Consider the following 22,324-nt stretch of genomic DNA (forward strand, 5'->3'; position numbering starts at 1 on the left):
CGCAATCTCACCTCCTCATATTTGCTAGTGGATCCACCTACTAACGGATCTCACGAAGTTTTGATATGTTGCTTATAACAACACCCGAAAGTATTTGGTATGTTGCTTATAAGGATTGAGGAGCAGCAAAAGCCTAAGCTTGGGGATGCCCAAGGCACCCCAAGGTAATATTCTAGGAAGACTCAAGCGTCTAAGCTTGGGGGAGCCTTTTGGGGCATCCCCTCTTTTCGCTCAATCTATCAGTATGTTACTTGGAGATATATTTTTATTCATCACATGATATGAGTTTTGCTTGGAGCATCGTTTGCTTTTGTTTGCTTTTACTTTCAGTTTGCAATAATCATTGTTTGCTAGACACACCTATTTGAGAGAGATACCACATCATCATAATTTTTTTAGAATATTGTATGTGCTTCACTTATATCTTTTGAGCTTAGGAGTTGCTCTAGTACTTCACTTATATCTTTTTGAGCACGGTGCTGTGTAGATTTTATAGAAATATTATGCTCTCGTTCTTCACTTATTTTTTTTGAGAGCTGGATAAATAGTGAAGGTACTTTGCATGGGTCATAAGACTAGATAAAAAATAATGGGTATACAATGTGTGATAATTAAAACCATCATGTACCACATATAGAGAAATTATGGGTTAATGATATTGATGTGGTGATATGGAAGAGGTGTGAGTGCATTATTATTAATTCAGATAAGTGTCGATATTAAGAGATGTAAAACTTCTTATTCATCTAAAAAATTAAAAAGGCATGGTGATTGTGTGTGAGCATTTCTATTCCTCATTGAAATCGTAGTGTTGTTTTGAGTTGGAGTCGTGCGATGGTTAATTCCTACCATCCCTCTCCCTCAGGGCATGTGATTAGTACTTTGTTTTGTCATAAAAATAATAAAACTTTTGCAATAATTACATGAGTTCTTCATGACTAATGTGACACCATGGACATACACAATCTCACCTCCTCGTATTTGCTAGCCTCTTCGGTACCGTGCATCGCCCGTTCTTGTTGGGGAACGTCGCATGGGAAACAAAAAATTTCCTACGCGCACGAAGACCTATCATGGTGATGTCCATCTACGAGAGGGGATGAGTGATCTACGTACCCTTGTAGATCGTACAGCACAAGCGTTAGTGAACGCGGTTGATGTAGTGGAACGTCCTCACGTCCCTCGATCCGCCCCGCGAACAATCCCGCGATCAGTCCCACGATCTAGTACCGAACGGACGGCACCTCCGCGTTCAGCACACGTACAGCTCGACGATGATCTCGGCCTTCTTGATCCAGCAAGAGAGACGGAGAGGTAGAAGAGTTCTCCGGCAGCGTGACGGCGCTCCGGAGGTTGGTGATGACCTTGTCTCAGCAGGGCTCCGCCCGAGCTCCGCAGAAACGCGATCTAGAGGAAAAACCGTGGAGGTATGTGGTCGGGCTGCCGTGGAAAAGTCGTCTCAAATCAGCCCCAAAACCTCCGTATATATAGGTGGGAGGGAGGGGACCTTGCCTTGGGGCTCAAGGAGCCCCGAGGGGGTCGGCCGAGTCCAAGGGGGAAGGCTCCCCCCCAAACCGAGTTGGACTTGGTTTGGTGGGTGGGAGTCCTTCCTTCCCTTCCCACCTCCCTTTTTTTCTCTTTGATTTTCTCTTCTAGGTGCATAGGGCCCTTTTGGGATGTCCCACCAGCCCACTAAGGGCTGGTGTGCCACCCTCAAGGCCTATGGGCTTCCCCGGGGTGGGTTGCCCCCCCGGTGAACTCCCGGAACCCATTCGTCATTCCCGGTAACTCCGAAAACCTTCCGGTAATCAAATGAGGTCATCCTATATATCAATCTTCGTTTCCGGACCATTCCGGAAACCCTCGTGACGTCCGTGATCTCATCCGGGACTCTGAACAACATTCGGTAACCAACCATATAACTCAAATACGCATAAAACAACGTCGAACCTTAAGTGTGCAGACCCTGCGGGTTCGAGAACTATGCACACATGACCCGAGAGACTCCTCGGTCAATATCCAATAGCGGGACCTGGATGCCCATATTGGATCCTACATATTCTACGAAGATCTTATCGTTTGAACCTTAGTGCCAAGGATTCATATAATCCCGTATGTCATTCCCTTTGTCCTTCGGTATGTTACTTGCCCGAGATTCGATCGTCAGTATCCGCATACCTATTTCAATCTCGTTTACCGGCAAGTCTCTTTACTCGTTCCGTAATACAAGATCCCGCAACTTACACTAAGTCACATTGCTTGCAAGGCTTGTGTGTGATGTTGTATTACCGAGTGGGCCCCGAGATACCTCTCCGTCACACGGAGGGACAAATCCCAGTCTTGATCCATACTAACTCAACTAACACCTTTGGAGATACCTGTAGAGCATCTTTATAGTCACCCAGTTACGTTGCGACGTTTGATACACACAAAGCATTCCTCCGGTGTTAGTGAGTTATATAATCTCATGGTCATAGGAATAAATACTTGACACGCTGAAAACAGTAGCAACAAAATGACACGATCAACATGCTACGTCTATTAGTTTGGGTCTAGTCCATCACGTGATTCTCCTAATGACGTGATCCAGTCATCAAGCAACAACACTTTGTTTATAATCAGAAGACACTGACTATCTTTGATCAACTGGCTAGCCAACTAGAGGCTTGCTAGGGACGGTGTTTTGTCTATGTATCCACACATGTAAATGAGTCTTCATTCAATACAATTATAGCATGGATAATAAACGATTATCTTGATACATGAATTATAATAATAACCATATTTATTATTGCCTCTAGGGCATAATTCCAACAGTCTCCCACTTGCACTAGAGTCAATAATCTAGCCCTCACATCATCATGTGAATTACATTGTAATAAATCTAACACCCATATAGTTCTGGTGTTGATCATGCTTTGGCCGTGGAAGAGGTTTAGTCAGCGGGTCTGCTACATTCAGATCCATGTGCACTTTGCATATATTTACGTCCTCTCCCTCGACGTAGTCGCGGATGAGGTTGAAGCGTCGTTTGATGTGTCTGGTCTTCTTGTGAAACCGTGGTTCCTTTGCTAAGGCAATGGCACCCGTGTTGTCAGAGAACAAGGTTATTGGATTCAGTGCGCTTGGCACCACCCCAAGATCCGTCATGAACTGCTTCATCCAGACACCCTCTTTAGCCGCCTCCGAGGCAGCCATGTACTCTGCTTCACATGTAGAATCTGCTACGACGCTTTGCTTGGAACTGCACCAGCTTACCGCACCCCCATTAAGAATAAATACGTATCCGGTTTGCGACTTAGAGTCGTCCGGATCTATGTCAAAGCTTGCATCGACGTAACCTTTTACGGCGAGCTCTTCGTCACCTCCATACACGAGAAACATCTCCTTAGTCCTTTTCAGGTACTTTAGGATATTCTTGACCGCTGTCCAGTGATCCACTCCTGGATTACTCTGGAACCTACCTGCCATACTTATGGCCAGGCTAACATCCGGTGTAGTGCACATCATTGCATACATGATAGAACCTATGGCTGAAGCATAGGGGACGGAGCGCATATGCTCTCTATCTTCATCAGTTGCTGGGCACTGAGTCTTACTCAATCTCGTACCTTGTAAAACTGGCAAGAACCCTTTCTTGGACTGTTCCATTTTGAACCTCTTCAAAACTTTATCAAGGTATGTGCTTTGTGAAAGTCCTATCAGGCGTTTTGATCTATCCCTATAGATCTTAATGCCTAGAATGTAAGCAGCTTCTCCTAGGTCCTTCATAGAGAAACTCTTATTCAAGTAATCCTTTATGCTCTCTAAAAACTCCACGTTGTTTCCAATCAGCAATATGTCATCCACATATAATATTAGAAACGCCACAGAGCTCCCACTCACTTTCTTGTAAATACAAGATTCTCCAACCACTTGTATAAACCCAAATACTTTGATCACCTCATCAAAGCGTTTGTTCCAACTCTGAGATGCTTGCACCAGTCCATAAATGGATCGCTGAAGCTTGCACACCTTGTTAGCATTCTTAGGATCGACAAAACCTTCGGGTTGTATCATATACAACTCTTCCTTAAGGAAACCGTTAAGGAACGCCGTTTTGACATCCATCTACCAGATTTCATAATCGAAAAATGCAGCTATTGCTAACATGATTCTGACGGACTTAAGCATCGCTACGGGTGAGAATGTCTCATTGTAGTCAACTCCTTGAACTTGTGAAAAACCCTTTGCCACAAGTCGAGATTTATAAACGGTCACATTGTCGTCAGTGTCCGTCTTCCTCTTAAAGATCCATTTGTTCTGAATAGCCTTGCGGCCCTCAGGTAGTACCTCCAAAGTCCACACTTTGTTCTCATACATGGATCCTATCTCGGACTTCATGGCTTCTAGCCATTTGTTGGAATATGGGCCCACCATTGCTTCTTCATAATTTGCAGGTTCATTGTTGTCTAACAACATGATTGATAAGACGGGATTACCGTACCACTCTGGAGCAGCACGTGGTCTCGTCGACCTGCGTGGTTTGACAGAAACTTGAACTGGAGTTTCATGATCATCATCATTAACTTCCTCCTCAACCGGCGTCGCAACGACAGAGGTTTCCCCTTGCCCTGCGCCACCATCCAGAGGGATGAGAGGTTCGACAACCTCGTCAAGTTCTATCTTCCTCCCACTCAATTCTCTCGAGAGAAACTCCTTCTCGAGAAAAGCTCCGTTTTTAGCAACAAACACTTTGCCCTCGGATTTGAGATAGAAGGTGTACCCAACTGTCTCTTTTGGGTAACCTATGAAGACACACTTTTCCGCTTTGGGTTCCAGCTTTTCAGGCTGAAGCTTTTTGACATAAGCATCACATCCCCAAATTTTAAGAAACGACAACTTTGGCCTTTTGCCATACCACAGTTCGTATGGTGTCGTCTCAACGGATTTTGATGGTGCCCTATTTAAAGTGAATGCAGCTGTTTCTAATGCATAACCCCAAAACGATAACGACAAATCAGTAAGAGACATCATAGATCGCACCATTTCTAATAGAGTACGATTACGACGTTCGGACACACCATTACGCTGTGGTGTTCCAGGCGGTGTTTAACTGTGAAACAATTCCACATTGTCTTTAAGTGAGTACCAAACTCGAAACTCAGATATTCACCCCCACGATCAGACCGTAGGAACTTGATCTTCTTGTTACGATGATTTTCCACTTCACTCTGAAATTGCTTGAACTTTTCAAATGTTTCAGACTTGTGTTTAATCAAGTAGACATAACCATATCTACTCAAATCGTCAGTGAAGGTGAGAAAATAACGATATCCGCCGCGTGCCTCCACGCTCATCGGACCACACACATCGGTATGTATGATTTCCAACAAGTCACTTGCACGCTCCATTGTTCCGGAGAACGGAGTCTTAGTCATCTTGCCCATGAGGCATGGTTTGCACGTGTCAAGTGAATCAAAGTCAAGTGACTCCAAAAGTCCATCAGCATGGAGTTTCTTCATGCGCTTTACACCAATATGACCTAAGCGGCAGTGCCACAAAAATATGGCGCTATCATTGTTAACTCTAACTCTTTTGGTCTCAATGTTATGTATATGCGTATCGCTATCAAGATTCAATATGAACAATCCTCTCACATTAGGTGCATGACCATAAAAGATGTTACACATAGAAATAGAACAACCATTATTCTCTGACTTAAAATAGTAACCGTCTCGCAATAAACAAGATCCAGATATAATGTTCATGCTCAACGCAGGCACTAAATAACAATGATTTAAGTTCATCACCAATCCTGATGGTAACTGAAGTGAAACTGTGCCGACGGCGATTGCATCAACCTTGGAACCATTTCCTACGCGCATCGTCACTTCATCTTTCGCCAGCCTTCATCTATTCCGCAGTTCCTGTTTCGAGTTGCAAATATGAGCAACAGAACTGGTATCGAATACCCATGCACTACTACGAGAGCCGGTTAAGTACACATCAATAACATGTATATCAAATATACCTGATTTTTCTTTGGCCGCCTTCTTATCTGCCAGATACTTGGGGCAATTGCGCTTCCAGTGACCCATACCCTTGCAATAGTAACACTCCGTTTCAGGCTTAGGTCCAGCTTTGGGTTTCTTCGTCGGATTGGCAACAGGCTTGCCGCTCTTCTTCGAATTACCCTTCTTGCCTTTGCCGTTTCTCTTGAAACTAGTGGTCTTATTCACCATCAACACTTGATGCTCTTTACGGAGTTCATACTCTGCGACTTTAAGCATCGCAAACAACTCGCCGGGAGACTTGTTCATCCCTTGCATGTTGTAGTTCAACACAAAGCCTTTATAGCTTGGCGGCAATGATTGAAGGATTCTGTCAGTGATAGCCTCTTGCGGGAGTTCAATCCCCAGCTCAGCTAGACGGTTTGAGTACCCAGACACTTTGAGCACATGTTCACTGACAGACGAGTTTTCCTCCATCTTGCAAGCATAGAATTTATCGGAGGTCTCATACCTATCGATCCGGGCGTTCTTCTGAAAGATAAACTTCAACTCCTGGAACATCTCAAATGCTCCATGACGCTCAAAGCGACGTTGAAGTCCCGGTTCTAAGCCATACAAGACTGCACATTGAACTATTGAGTAGTCCTCCTTACGTGCTAACCAAGCGTTCTTAACATCCTGATCAACCGTGGCAGGTGGTTCATCTCCTAGCGCAGCATTAAGGACATAATCCTTCTTCCCAGCTTGTAAGATTAGCTTAAGATTACGAGCCCAGTCTACAAAGTTGCTTCCATCATCTTTCAACTTAGCTTTCTCTAGGAACGTATTAAAATTCAGGATGACTGTAGCGTGAGCCATGATCTACAACACAAATATATTCAAAGTGGACTTAGACTATGTTCAAGATAATTAGAGTTTAACTTAATCAAATTATTCGCTAAACTCCCACTCAAAAAGTACATCTCTCTAGTCATTTGAGTGGTTCATGATCCACTTACACTAGCTCAAGTCCGATCATCACGTGAGTTGAGTATAGTTTCAGTGGTAAGCATCCCTATGCTAATCATATCATCTATATGATTCATGATCGACCTTTCGGTCTCATGTGTTCCGAGGCCATGTCTGCACATGCTAGGCTCGTCAAGCTTAACCCGAGTGTTCCGCGTGCGCAACTGTTTTGCACCCGTTGTATGTGAACGTTGAGTCTATCACACCCGATCATCACGTGGTGTCTCAAAACGACGAACTGTAGCAACGGTGCACAGTCGGGGAGAACACAATTTCGTCTTGAAATTTTAGTGAGAGATCACCTCATAATGCTACCGTCGTTCTAAGCAAAATAAGGTGCATAAAAGGATTAACATCACATGCAATTCATAAGTGACATGATATGGCCATCATCACGTGCTTCTTGATCTCCATCACCAAAACACCGGCATGATCTTCTTGTCACCGGTGCCACACCATGATCTCCATCAACGTGTTGCCATCGGGGTTGTCGTGCTACTCATGCTATTACTACTAAAGCTACATCCTAGCAAAATAGTAAACGCATCTGCAAGCACAAACGTTAGTATAAAGACAACCCTATGGCTCCTGCCGGTTGCCGTACCATCGACGTGCAAGTCGATATTATCTATTACAACATGATCATCTCATACATCCAATATATCACATCACATCGTTGGCCATATCACATCACAAGCATACCCTGCAAAAACAAGTTAGACGTCCTCTAATTTTGTTGTTGCATGTTTTACGTGGTGACCATGGGTATCTAGTAGGATCGCATCTTACTTACGCAAACACCACAACGGAGATATATGAGTTGCTATTTAACCTCATCCAAGGACCTCCTCGGTCAAATCCGATTCAACTAAAGTTGGAGAAACCGACACTTGCCAGTCATCTTTGAGCAACGGGGTTACTCGTAACGATGAAACCAGTCTCTCGTAAGCGTACGAGTAATGTCGGTCCAAGCCGCTTCAATCCAACAATACCGCGGAATCAAGAAAAGACTAAGGAGGGCAGCAAAACGCACATCACCGCCCACAAAAACTTTTGTGTTCTACTCGAGAAGACATCTACACATGAACCTAGCTCATGATGCCACTGTTGGGGAACGTCGCATGGGAAACAAAAAATTTCCTACGCGCATGAAGACCTATCATGGTGATGTCCATCTACGAGAGGGGATGAGTGATCTACATACCCTTGTAGATCGTACAGCAGAAGCGTTAGTGAACGCGGTTGATGTAGTGGAACGTCCTCACGTCCCTCAATCCGCCCCGCGAACAATCCCGCGATCAGTCCCACGATCTAGTACCGAACGGACGGCACCTCCGCGTTCAGCACACGTACAGCTCGACGATGATCTCGGCCTTCTTGATCCAGCAAGAGAGACGGAGAGGTAGAAGATTTCTCCGGCAGCGTGACGATGCTCCGGAGGTTGGTGATGACCTTGTCTCAGCAGGGCTCCGCCCGAGCTCCGCAGAAACGCGATCTAGAGGAAAAACCGTGGAGGTATGTGGTCGGGCTGCCATGGAAAAGTCATCTCAAATCAGCCCCAAAACCTCCGTATATATAGGTGGGAGGGAGGGGACCTTGCCTTGGGGCTCAAGTCGGCCGAGTCTAAGGGGGAAGGCTCCCCCCCAAACCGAGTTGGACTTGGTTTGGTGGGTGGGAGTCCTTCCTTCCCTTCCCACCTCCCTTTTTTTTCTTTTATCTTTGATTTTTCTCTTCTAGGCGCATAGGGCCCTTTTGGGCTTTCCCACCAGCCCACTAAGGGCTGGTGTGCCACCCTCAAGGCCTATGGGCTTCCCCGGGGTGGGTTGCCCCCCCCGGTGAACTCTCGGAACCCATTCGTCATTCCCGGTACATTCCCGGTAACTCCGAAAACCTTCCAGTAATCAAATGATGTCATCCTGTATATCAATCTTCGTTTCCGGACCATTCCGGAAACCCTAGTGACGTCCGTGATCTCATCCGGGACTCCGAACAACATTCGGTAACCAACCATATAACTCAAATACGCATAAAACAACGTCGAACCTTAAGTGTGCAGACCCTGCGGGTTCGAGAACTATGCAGACATGACCCGAGAGACTCCTCGGTCAATATCCAATAGCGAAACATGGATGCCCATATTGGATCCTACATATTCTACGAAGATCTTATCGTTTGAACCTCAGTGCCAAGGATTCATATAATCCCGTATGTCATTCCCTTTGTCCTTCGGTATGTTACTTGCCCGAGATTCGATCGTCAGTATCCGCATACCTATTTCAATCTCGTTTACCGGCAAGTCTCTTTACTCGTTCCGTAATACAAGATCCCGCAACTTACACTAAGTCACATTGCTTGCAAGGCTTGTGTGTGATGTTGTATTACCGAGTGGGCCCCGAGATACCTCTCCGTCACACGGAGGGACAAATCTCAGTCTTGATCCATACTAACTCAACTAACACCTTCGGAGATACCTGTAGAGCATCTTTATAGTGACCCAGTTACGTTGCGACGTTTGATACACACAAAGCATTCCTCCGGTGTCAGTGAGTTATATGATCTCATGGTCATAGGAATAAATACTTGACACGCTGAAAACAGTAGCAACAAAATGACACGATCAACATGCTACGTCTATTAGTTTGGGTCTAGTCCATCACGTGATTCTCCTAATGACGTGATCCAGTCATCAAGCAACAACACTTTGTTTATAATCAGAAGACACTGACTATCTTTGATCAACTGGCTAGCCAACTAGAGGCTTGCTAGGGACGGTGTTTTGTCTATGTATCCACACATGTAAATGAGTCTTCATTCAATACAATTATAGCATGGATAATAAACGATTATCTTGATACAGGAATTATAATAATAACTATATTGATTATTGCCTCTAGGGCATAATTCCAACAGTTCTCACCTTGAGGATTGGTGCAAGTTTCGTCGATGCATCGAAACCCTGTAACATGACACGCTTTGTTGCCCATAAACCATTTTATTATCCTTCTCAAAATAGCCACCATAATTACATATCATGGTATTTCCATAGCCATTCCGAGATATATTGCCATGCAAATGGCATCGTCACTTCACATGACTAGTTCATTCATCATCATAATGCTTTGCATGATCATATAGAGCTGACGTAGTATTTGTGGCAAAGCCACCGTTCATCATATTTTTGATACATGTCATGCTAGATCTTTGCATATCCTGGTACACTGCCAGAGGCATTCTTTCAGAGTCATATCGTCCTATCAGTTGTCATATTGAGTTGTAAGTAAATAAAAGTGTGATTATCATCATTATTAGATCATTATTCTGGCGAGGAAATAAAAATGGGGGAGGCCAAATGATCCCACCATAAGAAAAAATGAAAAAAATGAATGAGAGAAAAAGAGAAAAGGAACTTTGCTACTATACTTTACCACACTTGTGTCTCAAAGTGGCATCTTGTTCTTCATATGGAGATTCTCATGTTATATCATTCATATGCTAGTGGAAATCACTTTTTTCATAAACTTGGTTTGCATATTCTGATGGCGGGCTCTCTCAAATGCTCGAGGTCTTCATGAGCAAGCAAGTTGGATGCACACCCACTTAGCTTTAGTGGAGCTTTCATACACTTATAGCTCTTGTGCATAATTTGCATGGCAATCCCTACTCCTTGCATTGATATCTATCGATGGACATCTCCATAACTCTTTGGTATGCCTAGTTGATGTGGGACTATCTTCTCCGCTTTTACCCTTTGGAACCTATCACCATATTCTATTCCACCTTTATGTTATGTCCAATGGTTCACACTCATGTATTGCGTGAAGAACAAAAAAGTTGATGCATATTGAAAAAAGTACAATCCGATTGCCTGACATGAACACCGTGGTGCTTTACATTTGTATTAATACGGTGAAGATGGAGCCATGCCTTGCTAATATAATAAAGATGGGTGGGGGGTAAAACAATCTTTGAGGATCATATACTTTGAAAGATTAATGATTTGCTGCTTATACATATAAGTATTGCTATGTCAATGTTTGTTAATTCATCGTTTCTCATTTAGCATACATGCATAAGGTTGCATCATGGATAGCATGTCACGTCAAAAATTCTGTTTTTATCATTTACCTACTCGAGGACGAGCAGACATTATGCTTGGGGATGCTTGATACGTCTCCAACATATCTATAATTTTTTATTGTTCCATGTTGATATATTATCATTCTGGTATGCTTTTGGGGGTATTTATTTACCATTTTATATTATATCTGAGCACTAACCTATTAACCCAGTGCCCAGTGCAAGTTGTTGTTTTCTGCGTGTTGTTCACTTTTTAGGTTTTCCATACCAAACGAAGTCCAATTGACCTGAAACTTTTTGGTGATTTTTTCTAGAACAAAAGAATATCAACGAGCATCAGAAGAAGTCTGGAGGCCTCACGAGGGCCCACAAACCAACACGGCGCGACCTCAGGGAGGGGGGGTTGATGGCTTGTGCATCCCTTGTGGCCCTCCTTACTTTGTTCTTAGGCTTATAAATTCTCATGTACCCTAAAAACATCAGAGGGAGTCCCAAAACACTTTTTACGCCGCCACAAGTCTCTGTTCCAACGGGAGGCCATCTGGAGCTCCGTTCCGGCACCCTGCCGGAGGGGGGATCGATCACGGAGGGCCTGTTCATCAACCCTGCTGCCCTCACGACGATGTGTGAGTAGCTCACCGCATACCTACAGGTCCATAGCAAGTGCTTAGATGCCAATCTCTCTCTTTCTTTTATCTTCAATACAATGATCATCACATATTCGCTTTGATCCATATGATCTAATTCCTTTGTGCGGTGCGTTTGTTGGGATCCGATGAATTGTGGGTTTATGTTCAGATTATCCATGATAAATATTTGAGTCTCCTCCGAATACTTATATGATCCTTATGTGCATGATTATGATAACTTCGTAATTCTTTCCGATCTATTGAAATAGTTTGGCCAACTAGATCGATATTTCTTTGGTGAGAGAGGTGCATTGTGGTAGGTTCAACCTGGCGAATTTATATATCCGAGTGACAGAAGGGGAAAAGATGCGTCTTTGTGTTGCTGCTACTAAGGATAAAATGATGGGGTTTATTCATATTGCTTGAATTTACTTTGTGTACATCATGTCATTGTTCTCCATGCATCACTCTATTTTACTTAATACTCTAGATGTATGCTGGATAGCGGTCGATGAGTGGAGTAATAGTAATAGGTGCGGGCAGGAGTCGGCCTAATTGTTTATAGACGTGATGCCTATATACACATGATCATTGCCATGAATATCGTATAACTATCCGCTTTTCTACCAATTGCTCAACAGTAAGTTGTTTACCCATTGTATGCTATTTTTCATGAGATATGCCACTAAGGAAAACTATGCCCCTCGGTCTATTCACAACATATTGATAAAATCTTCAATACCTTGCTGCCATTTACTTGTTCTTATTTTATCTTGCTATATACAATTATCTACACACCTCACTTGCTTGCAAATAACAAGACCAGAGGATTGACAACCCTCTTGCCTGCGTTGGGTGCAAGTTGTTTGTTATTTTGTGTGCAGCCGCTGAAGACGGTTGTGGTTGATATTCCTATTGGTTCGATAAACCCCGGTTTCATAACTTAGGGATTTACTTACCACATTATGCTGCAATAACCCATTCCTCTTCATGGAAAAACCAACACAGATCACAAGTATCACACTGGTATGCTGATCCGCTACCGAGTCGGGCGGGAAGACGTCGACGAGGGGAGCGTGCGGACAATGACGGCGGGGGCTTTGTCCTTGTCCTTGCCAGAGCTCGAATCCGCGCCGGGGAAGAAGCCCATGATGGTGGCTAGGGTTTGTCGTCGGTGGGGGAGCATCGGGGTGGCTAGATGGGGATGGCTTCTGGAAGAGGATGAGGCCGGCCTCCCCCGCATGCTCGGATTAACAAAGGACAACCGCAGTTGCTGACGCGTGGGCCCACGATGGGCGGTCGTCATTAATAAAGACACCACTGGTAGTTGACTGGCCGCCACGTGTGGACGGAGCAAACACTAAAAGGGCGCATGACGCATTTCAGCCCCGAATTTGGGCCTGAAATGGGTTCGCACGGACGGGAAGCGAACGTGTTTCGGAAATGGGTCGGTGCGTTGGGCTATCACCTTTGTCCGTGGCGACCCAAACGAACGATGGTAGACGAAATGGATCGCTCAGTTGGAGTTGCTCTGATGGGTTCATTGCATGTGCAAGCCACTTTTCCCCGGTCGTGGCTGATGCTGAGGTGGTCGAGCTCCTTGCGTGTAGACGAGCCATTCTTCTTGCACAAGAACTCAATGTCCAAAAGGTGATCATAGAGAGAGACTGACAAGTGGCGGTGAGGAAAGTAACATCTACCTAAAAAGATCTCTCACAGCTAATGAGCACCTAGTTGAGGAGATCAAAGTGCTGCTCGGGGCTTTTGATGATTTTCACGTTGCTTGGGTGCGAAAAGTGGCGAATCTAGAAACAAATGGAGGAGGGGCTGAGCTGCTTGTGAAGTGCAATTATGTATTAGGCTGGGCTAACAAATGGCTAAATTGGACTCTAAGACTAGTAGTTTTACTTTAACAATGCTGTCCACATATTTTAGCGAGAAAAGTTTGGTGTAATTCCTTATGTAAAATTTGACTTCATGATCTTTCGGAGTGCATTCACTTGGAGTTTTTTTGAAAGATCCAGCAGCTAGCTGGCTCATATTGAACAAAGCAGGTAGAAAGGCGGGCTACAACAAGGTGGGAATGATCCTAAGGATCAAGGAAAAAAGAAGAAGAGGAAAAAAGGGAACAAAACATCCCAGAAAAGACCTACGAACTTCTCCCGGTGATTCCCAGAATGGGTGCTCGAGGCAGGCCGCTCCCGCCTGCCTCCAAAACTCTATGGCAGGCAGCTCCGACTCTGAAGGAAAGATTCAAAGAAGAACTATGCCAGGCTGGCGCCGTGGAAGACCACCGAACGGACCAGCTGCTGCCTGTCATCATTGCCACAGGGGCCCCGCCGCCGCATCTCCGACTTCACTGCAACAAACAAAACCGAGGTAATCTCACGGACACGTCGGAGAAAGAGCCGACTACCGCAACCACCACAACGCCTCTGACTTCACTCGCCCCATCATCGTTGCCACGGCAGCCTCGATGCCACAACAACGCTTTCCATCACCTAACCTTCCAACACACCCCTTGGTCCCTCTCACCGGATTAACCTCCAAAATCGATGCCCTCAAGAGGGGAGCGACGTCAAATGCTGCCAACGACCGACCCTCGGGTCTGGAGTTTCCTCCGGAGTTGTCCCTCGCAGAGGAAGGGAGAGCGTCCCGTCGACGCCTTCAGGAAGGTCACGGCGTCCACGGACGCCGCCGTCACAGGCTCCAGCCATGGACAGAAACGGGTTTTCACCCAGCCTTCGAAATCCTCTGGTCGACAGCCAATCCGTCAGCCCACCTTCGGACCTCCTCTACGCTGCACCTCCACGCATCAGCCACCCAGGTAGCCAAATCTTGCATCCCCATCGCCGCAGCATGATGGGATGCTCTCTCTTGGCCCGCAACCAACACCACCGCGCCGCCCAGCAGGAACGACGCCCGAGCTCCGGGGCCGCCCCGGCGCTTGGAGTTAACAACGGGGCTTGCGAACTTCAAATAAACTAGAGGATGCCTCGCCTGTTGCAGCGGGTATCTTGTTAAAAAGTATGAATAAATGATAAAAAAGCTAAAATTAATGTAAAAGACAAATATAAAAACTTTCTTACATGACTTAATTTCTTAGGAAAAAATAATGCACCAGGTAGTATGTTTTGCACGAAAAAATTAATGGAAGAAGTAACTTATGACTCTATGCATCACTTGATGATGTGACAATGTTGAATGGAGAGAAAAATTAGCTAGTGAGTTACGCACTATTTAAGAATGAAGGATTGGCAACATTTTTCCAAAAAAAAATCTTTTCAGAAAATATCATGTTGATTTGAAAAAGCTGTCATCCCCATACAAGAGAAATGCCATCAAAATTATTCTCTGAGTCTCCAGTCCAAATCCATACCCATAGCGGCGGCGAGGGCGCGCAGTAGTCGGCGCTCGGCGGCTTTTGGGTGGGATTTGTTCTCTGAGTCTCCAGTCCAAATCAGCCCCGTAGCTTCTCCGCGAATCCGCCGCCGCCGTCCACTCCCCGCCGACCGGCCGGCCGCCACCGGGCCTCGGATCCTATGGACACGGGCAAAGACCCTCCACGCCACCGCCGGCTGAGGAAGGCCTCCGACCTCCGCACCGCCGCCGCCTACCCGCCCCCGAAACGGGTAAGCACGGCGCCCATCCCTGTGATTTCCGTTGGATGTTTTCCATCGTCACAATCATCTATTCGCAGCCCACGGCCAAATAGTGTGAGATAACTGTTTACTTCTGGATTGCTCGGTGCTAGTTGAGCACTACTAGTGCTGCAGACAAGAGAAAATGCAGTCTGGTCTGTATTCTGCTACAGATTTTTTCCCCCTATTTAATCTCTCAGTTTATGTTTAAAATTTGGCAGCTAGAACACCTGCAGTCATGGATAAAGTCTAATTGGACATGCACAATTACATAAAACAACAACAATAAAGCCTTTAGTCCCAAACAAGTTGGGGTAGGCTAGAGGTGAAACCCATAAGTTCTCGCGATCAACTCATGATTCTGGCACATGGATAGCAAGTTTCCACGCACCCCTATCCATGGCTAGTTCTTTGGTGATGCTCCAATCCTTTAGATCTCTCTTTATAAACTCTTCCCATGCAAGTTTGGTCTAACCTGACCTCTCTTAATATTATCAGCATGCTTTAGCCGTCAGCTATGCACTGGGGCTTCTGGAGGCCTGCACTGAATATGCCCAAATCATCTCAAACGATGTTGGACAATGTTCTCTTCAATTGGCGCTACCCCAACTCTATCTCGTATATCATCATTCCGGATTCGGTCCTTCCTTGTGTGGCCACACATCCATCTCAACATGCGCATCTCCGCTACAACTAGCTGTTGCACATGTCGCCTTTTAGTCGGCCAACACTCAGCACCATACAACATTGCCGGTCGAACCGTTGTCCTATAGAACTTGCCTTTTAGCTTTTGTGGCACCCTCTTGTCATAGAGAATGCCAGAAGCTTGGCGCCACTTCATCCATCTGGCTTTAATTCGATGGTCCACATCTTCATCGATATCCCCATCCTTCTGCAACATTGACCCCAAATAATGAAAGGTGTCCTTCTGAGGTACCACCTGCCCATCAAGGCTAACACCCCCCTTCTCCTCGTGCTTAGTAGTATTGAAAGCGCACCTTATGTACTCGGTCTTAGTCCTACTAAGTCTAAAACCTTTGGATTCCAAGGTTTGCCTCCATAACTCCAACTTCCCGTTGACCCCCGTTCGACTATCATCGACTAGCACCACATCGTCCGCAAAGAGCATACACCGTGGGATATCTCCTTGTATATCCCTTGTGACCTCATCCATCACCAAGGCAAAAAGATAAGGGCTCAAAGCTGATCCCTGATGCAGTCCTATCTTAATCGGGAAGTCATCAGTATCGCCATCACTTGTTCGATCACTTGTCACACCATTATCGTACATGTCCTTGATGAGGGTAATATACTTTGTTGGGACTTTGTGTTTCTCCAAGGCCCACCACATAACAGTCCGCGATATCTTATCATAGGCCTTCTCCAAGTCAATGAACACCATATGCAAGTTCTTCTTTTGCTCCCTATATCTCTTCATAAGTTGTCGTACCAAGAAAATGGCTTCCATGGTCGACCTCCCAGGCATGAAACCAAACTGATTTTTGGTCCCGCTTGTGATTCTTCTTAAGCGGTGCTCAATGACTCTCTCCCATAGCTTCATTGTATGGCTCATCAATTTTACATGCACAATTACATATTAACATAAAATTCCTGGGTGAACCACACAACAACAATTGTGACATTATTAACCCCTAAAACTTGTTCGGAGACTGTGACCATCATTTAAGGCAGGAAACTATTGATGATACAATCAAAAATGCAAAACACATGACTTGATTGGGTAAAAAGAAGTTGAGAAGATGAATGTTATGGTCTCATGCTTCCACCTCTGTCTATAAAAATAAGGATGTATACATTCAGAATTAGGAGTGCAACATATGAAAAAACCATGACTTTATCTTAGAGGCTATTTAATGAAGTCAAGCGTATCCATGATTTCTTTCGAGATGCATACAACCAAGTACTGGATATGAACAGAGAAGTAGGCTAATATTTTTTGTTTCTTTTCCTTTTTAGGATCTTACTAAGAACACACTTGTTTTTAGGAACAAACATTTAGAGTTCCCAACAGTGTACAAATACAATAGACTAAGTGCCGTTCTCACCTGAGAGTGCCAGGCCAGGGCGGGTCTGCTTCTTACCTGGTATCGTCGGAGCCGTCGTACAGGCCATAGTCATCGTTGTCGTCGTCATCCTCATTCTGGACACAAGAGGTGTTCACATTGAAGCAGCTCCTCTCGGTCAAATGGGTCGGTGCCGTGAGTGTCAACCAGTGCAGCTGCAGCAAAAGACAGAGAAGCAAGTAAACATAAAGCCTGACTGGAACTTCTGTCGAGCTGTTCGTTGCAGAGAAATTCACCTAATCTGCTTAGAAAGCATTTATCAGAAGTTACAACTACAGAAGGGTGTAGAGAAGTATATCTTCATTAGTATTTAGAGATTCCTTTCATATGCATGCTCCAGAAAAATACAGCGTAGGATGACATTTTTTTTTTCTACATGAACATTCTCCAGCCTGAGGTCAGTATGTGCCATTCCTCGGGCACCAGATCAGCACATTAATTCCAGTTAATTGAAGTTTGCACTGGATTATGTTGATTCTAGACAAGAGCTGCAAATCACAAGGAAAATTTAGTGAATTAATGAGCTCATTTGAGTTAAGCACAAATAATGCATGCGCAGCAGCCCATTAAAAATAGAAAAATAATGCACACTCTAACATGGCTGGCTGTCCTCCTCTCCTGAAGTTTCTACACAACTCCAGTCTCCAGTACTGCACCCATAATTTTTTTTCTTGTCAACATAGCAGTATAGCATGGTCCTTACTTAATCTCTCTTCTTCTTCACTAACTACAACAAGTTGGCTGCAGAGAGAGAAGTAAAGCATACCCACATCAATTCTTGAGAACAGAAGGATGAAAACAGCATGTCACTCATAATGCTTAGCTTAAGCTAGACTGGAAATAATAAACAGATCCACTGTAAGTTTTGTTTTTTGTACATAAATAATTAACGACGTCAAATCCTCAGCATAATCACCGCATAAGGCCATAAATCTTCCAATGCTCAAGATTACATTTGCGAAAAATAGACACAGAAACAATTTGAAACTGGCAGCAAATTACCAAGTGCATAGGATGAACACATGCATTCTTTCTTTTGCTTACATTCTTAACAATCACAATGCAAGGGCTATGAGTTTTTTTGTTTTGTTTCGGAAACTGGGCATTACAATCCTGCCCAACATGCTCGCTGCCTATGCATTCTAAGCATCCATAGAGGTAGGAAACAGGCGAATGGAAATTCATCTTCACATATGCAATCCATGTCCGTATAGAAATATTTCAGTAGTACTCTGACTGTTATATTTCCACAACATTTTACAGATGACTAAAATTGTGTGTCATGCAATTACATTTCCGGAATGTAGTAAAACACCAATTGCATGTCACCGGTGTAAATATGATGAAATGATTAGTTTTCAGAATCTTATGTCCAAACATAGCAGAACAAAGGGAAATACCTACTGTCTCCCTGCAAAAACATGCATATGCAAAACATGTGGATGCTCATCCATATCTATTTATGTAGGCTAGCATATGAATGCTGGCACAAATGGCAGTAGGTAACAATTAAAGGATAACACTTAAGCTGTTTTCGGGAAAATAACATGAAAAATGCCTACACATAATAAGAGAACCTTGACTGGCATGCTTAATTTTTGAAACGTAATAAAAGTTACAGAGCGTAGAACCAGGGATACAAAAATACAAATCAAAAGTTGATCTGGGTGCCTACCATTTACTGAGAGCATATTTAGACTGGAGTATGGAACTCATGTAGCAGGAGCTGCTTACCTACTAATTGCGTTGAGACAAATTACATTCAAGGAACCTTCCTCTCACTAATTCTCATGTGTAAGACAGTATGATGATGGGTACTAAAGTAGAAAAATGCTTCTTCCAGAGCATTCGTTGCAAATTGTGAATTTCCTGTCCCCCAAAACAGGATCAAAGATCTGAACGAACCTACCTAATCCTAGAAAGCAAGCGGCACATCCTAGTTGTATAAACATACTCTGCTCCTAGATCCCCAAAACAAAATCGATTTGCTTGTTCACGCACTGAAATTTACTAGGAATGTCGTTAATGCTTACTTTTAAGGCAAGTTGTCCAGTTATCTGCTTAAGTTATTTGGAATTCCCTGACTACTATTTCATTTATTTCCAAAACAAAACCAGATGCGTCCGGGCGAGGAGCACAACAGTTGCCGCGAGGACAAGATGAGCAGCTTACCTGACGATATGTTAATCTTGATCATCGACAAGCTTGATGCATGGACAGCGACAATCACCACTATCCTTTCGAAGCGATGGCGGGATCTCTATACACACTCGCACACATGTTATAACCTTATGGTTGATGACATTCTCCCTCCACGGTACCACAGACTGAAGCAAATTGTGGTGGAGGCAGGGTATGAGGCAGAGAAGAATGCACTGAAGTCGGACCGCAGTCATGCTTCTAGAGACCAGTTATATTCCTTCAAATACTGGAAGTGGAAAGTCCGCCTGCTAACACCCATCCTGCAGCGTTATGAGCGTTGGGCCATGCGACGCTATGTTAAACGGGTGAATGCATTCCTTCTGTCTCCCAACAATGTTCAGCGGTGTTCTATCCAGAAGCTGAGGTTTCAAGCCTGTGGGACGAGCTATTTCACTGATCAATGGATTACTGAGGCGATTGGCAGATGGGGCGTTGAAGATTTGGAGCTTGTCATTGACAACTCTTTCTGGCGCTATGACTTCCGGCTGTTGGATGGATGCAAGAATGTGCGACTGAAACGGCTTGTGCTATCCGATTGTTATCATTGTTTTGCACCCAACTCCTTGACGTTTCAGAGGCTCACATCACTTACTCTCTGCAAAGAAAGTTCACATATGCCACGCGTTGATGATATTCTGGCAAACTGCATGCAGCTGGTGGATTTGAGGCTGAAAGATTGTAGTTCTCGCCAAGCTTCTTTTCATCTCTTTGTTCCTAACTCAAAGTTAAAGAGACTGCAATTGGACAACTACAACACTGTGGGTGTCTACCTTAGTTTGGTGCCTTATCTTGAAACATTTGCTTGTCGTGGTCAGCCAACTATACTATACTATGGCGTGGTGCCTCGACTTAGGCATGCGAGTTTGAACTTCTTGCAAACTGGAGATGACGGCGAGGATGATTCCTCCGGTAGCAACAGGACATATCGACTAAGCAAATTCTTTTTAGGGGAGCCGCCACAGCTAGAGTACCTTGTTCTGCAGTTAAGAGGGCGTCAGGTAAGTAGTAGCTTTTCCTGAAACGATCTCTTTTTTATTGGTCATAACAATTGCTTCGGTGCATAAAACAGTACTAAACAATCACTTCATTTATGCAGATGTGGATTGAACTAACCACCATTCCCGACCAGCTCAATCATCTCAAGAAACTATTCATTGCAAACGTGCCAATGAACTGGGATACATTCTGGATTCTCCACCTACTTGCTGCCGCACCTGCCCTGGAGTCGCTCCATGTTCATGTATGTTCATCCTACGATTTCGTCAAGCTTGGTACTACTTTTTTTGTTGGTTTTGAGATAATTCTTGAAATCAAGAATTGCGAACGCAGTTTGACGACAACTCAGAGAAGGCGGGCGCAACAGGATCACCAGATGTGCAAGCGGAACACCATCAGCACCACAATCACCTGAAAGAGCTCGTGGTCATCGGCTTCGACGGGGCGGCGTGGCAGACATGCTTTGTGAAGCGGGTCATGCAGGCGTCGCCGATCCTGGAGTGCGTCCACCTGCTGGACGGGCATGTTGTCGAGGACGAAGAGCGGGATGGTCCGCCGCCGCCACCCGCCGCCGGTAGTGGCACGAGCGCGAGAGATCGGAGGTGCTCGGAGACCTCGCAGACGGGATTAGTTGGCCGCATCTCGAAATAGTTTTGGAATGACTTTTGGTACGAGTGTTGCTGTGCTGGTGGCCTTCCGTTTGTAGGGATTGCAGCTGTATGCCATGGCCTCCTAATGATTATGTTATGCTGGCTCTAAAAGATGAACAACATGTGGAAGTTTGTGTTGGTATCTTGTGCTTTACTTTTGCTGGATTATTATCGAGAGGATGGATGTAGCTAGCTGTTGGGATGATTGATTCCGTGGTGCTCGTGGTGTGGCTTGACTAGGCAAAATTACCACTTGGACGCCCAAAAGATATTTTCCTGTTTTTTTCTTTCCTTTCTGATAGAACCAAAAAAGATCTGCAGCATCCTGATATTGTTGACTACTGCTGCCTACTTGTGGTCCACGAACAACAACATTGACGTCCAATAGTTGAATTGTGAAGCGTATCCCAACTGAGCGCTGGAGGCTTCAAGCATTGGGTTAAATTCATACCACCGGCCAAATTTACATCAAAACCGAAAAAGACACAAAGTTACATCAAAACCGAAAAAAGACACTGATATACTCCCTCCTTGCCATAATATAAGATCGTTTCTGACACTATTTACATAACGGAGGGAGTAGTTAGCAGGCAGATAATGTTTTGGTCTATACATGGAATTTGTGGCACGCCGACCCCGTATTTCTTCGGGGTCTATATATCAGTATTTCGTAAAACTCAAATTAAGCCTTTTGTTTTCATACTCATGTTTCTTGTGTCATGAGCTTGCAAATAAGACCCATTTTCATTTAAACCCCCCCAACAAAAGCACTAGTTTCAAAAAGGTGAAACTTTAAACTTGATGTGTCCTCGTGCGGAATCCAATGACTATGGCGAGCCGATGTGTATGGCTTGGTGGTAGGGCACAGATGAACAGGTGCGTGCCCCCTGCGACTTTTATTGAGAAATTCATCAGTTTCCTATACCTGCTGCATTTCCTTCAAAATCCGTCTCCCCCTCTCTGTAAATTTAAACCTCGGTGGAAATGCCGTGTAGACATCCGCGGTGCGCGCAGGCTGTAGTGTACCCCCGCATGCAATGCAAT

General features: G+C 44.6%; 1 protein-coding gene across 2 annotated transcripts; it reads left to right on the forward strand.

Moving 5' to 3' along the window:
• Positions 1-14,990: 14,990 nt before the first annotated feature.
• Positions 14,991-21,468, forward strand: LOC123452644. Of its 2 annotated transcripts, none has more exons than XM_045129341.1 (4): positions 14,991-15,339; positions 19,550-20,632; positions 20,731-20,874; positions 20,964-21,468. In XM_045129341.1, exons 1-4 carry the CDS (start codon positions 15,250-15,252, stop codon positions 21,279-21,281), a joined length of 1,635 nt encoding a protein of 544 aa, XP_044985276.1. In that variant the 5' UTR covers positions 14,991-15,249; the 3' UTR covers positions 21,282-21,468. The 2 variants fall into 2 exon arrangements, with proteins under 2 accessions (XP_044985276.1, XP_044985277.1); XM_045129342.1 differs by lacking the exon at positions 14,991-15,339 and adding an exon at positions 18,049-18,290.
• The last annotated feature ends 856 nt before the right edge of the window (positions 21,469-22,324 follow it).

The sequence above is a fragment of the Hordeum vulgare genome, chromosome 5H (assembly GCF_904849725.1).
Source record: "Hordeum vulgare subsp. vulgare chromosome 5H, MorexV3_pseudomolecules_assembly, whole genome shotgun sequence".
Classification (NCBI taxonomy): Eukaryota; Viridiplantae; Streptophyta; class Magnoliopsida; order Poales; family Poaceae; genus Hordeum; species Hordeum vulgare.

What these genes read in the sequence shown, in the direction of transcription:
- LOC123452644 (XM_045129341.1), top strand. Translation starts at nt 15,250, where the DNA reads ATGGACACGGGCAAAGACCCTCCACGCCACCGCCGGCTGAGGAAGGCC. An exon ending in CCTACCCGCCCCCGAAACGG is followed by an intron (nt 15,340 to 19,549) that starts GTAAGCACGGCG and finishes AAACAAAACCAG; the next exon opens with ATGCGTCCGGGCGAGGAGCA. An exon ending in TGCAGTTAAGAGGGCGTCAG is followed by an intron (nt 20,633 to 20,730) that starts GTAAGTAGTAGC and finishes TCATTTATGCAG; the next exon opens with ATGTGGATTGAACTAACCAC.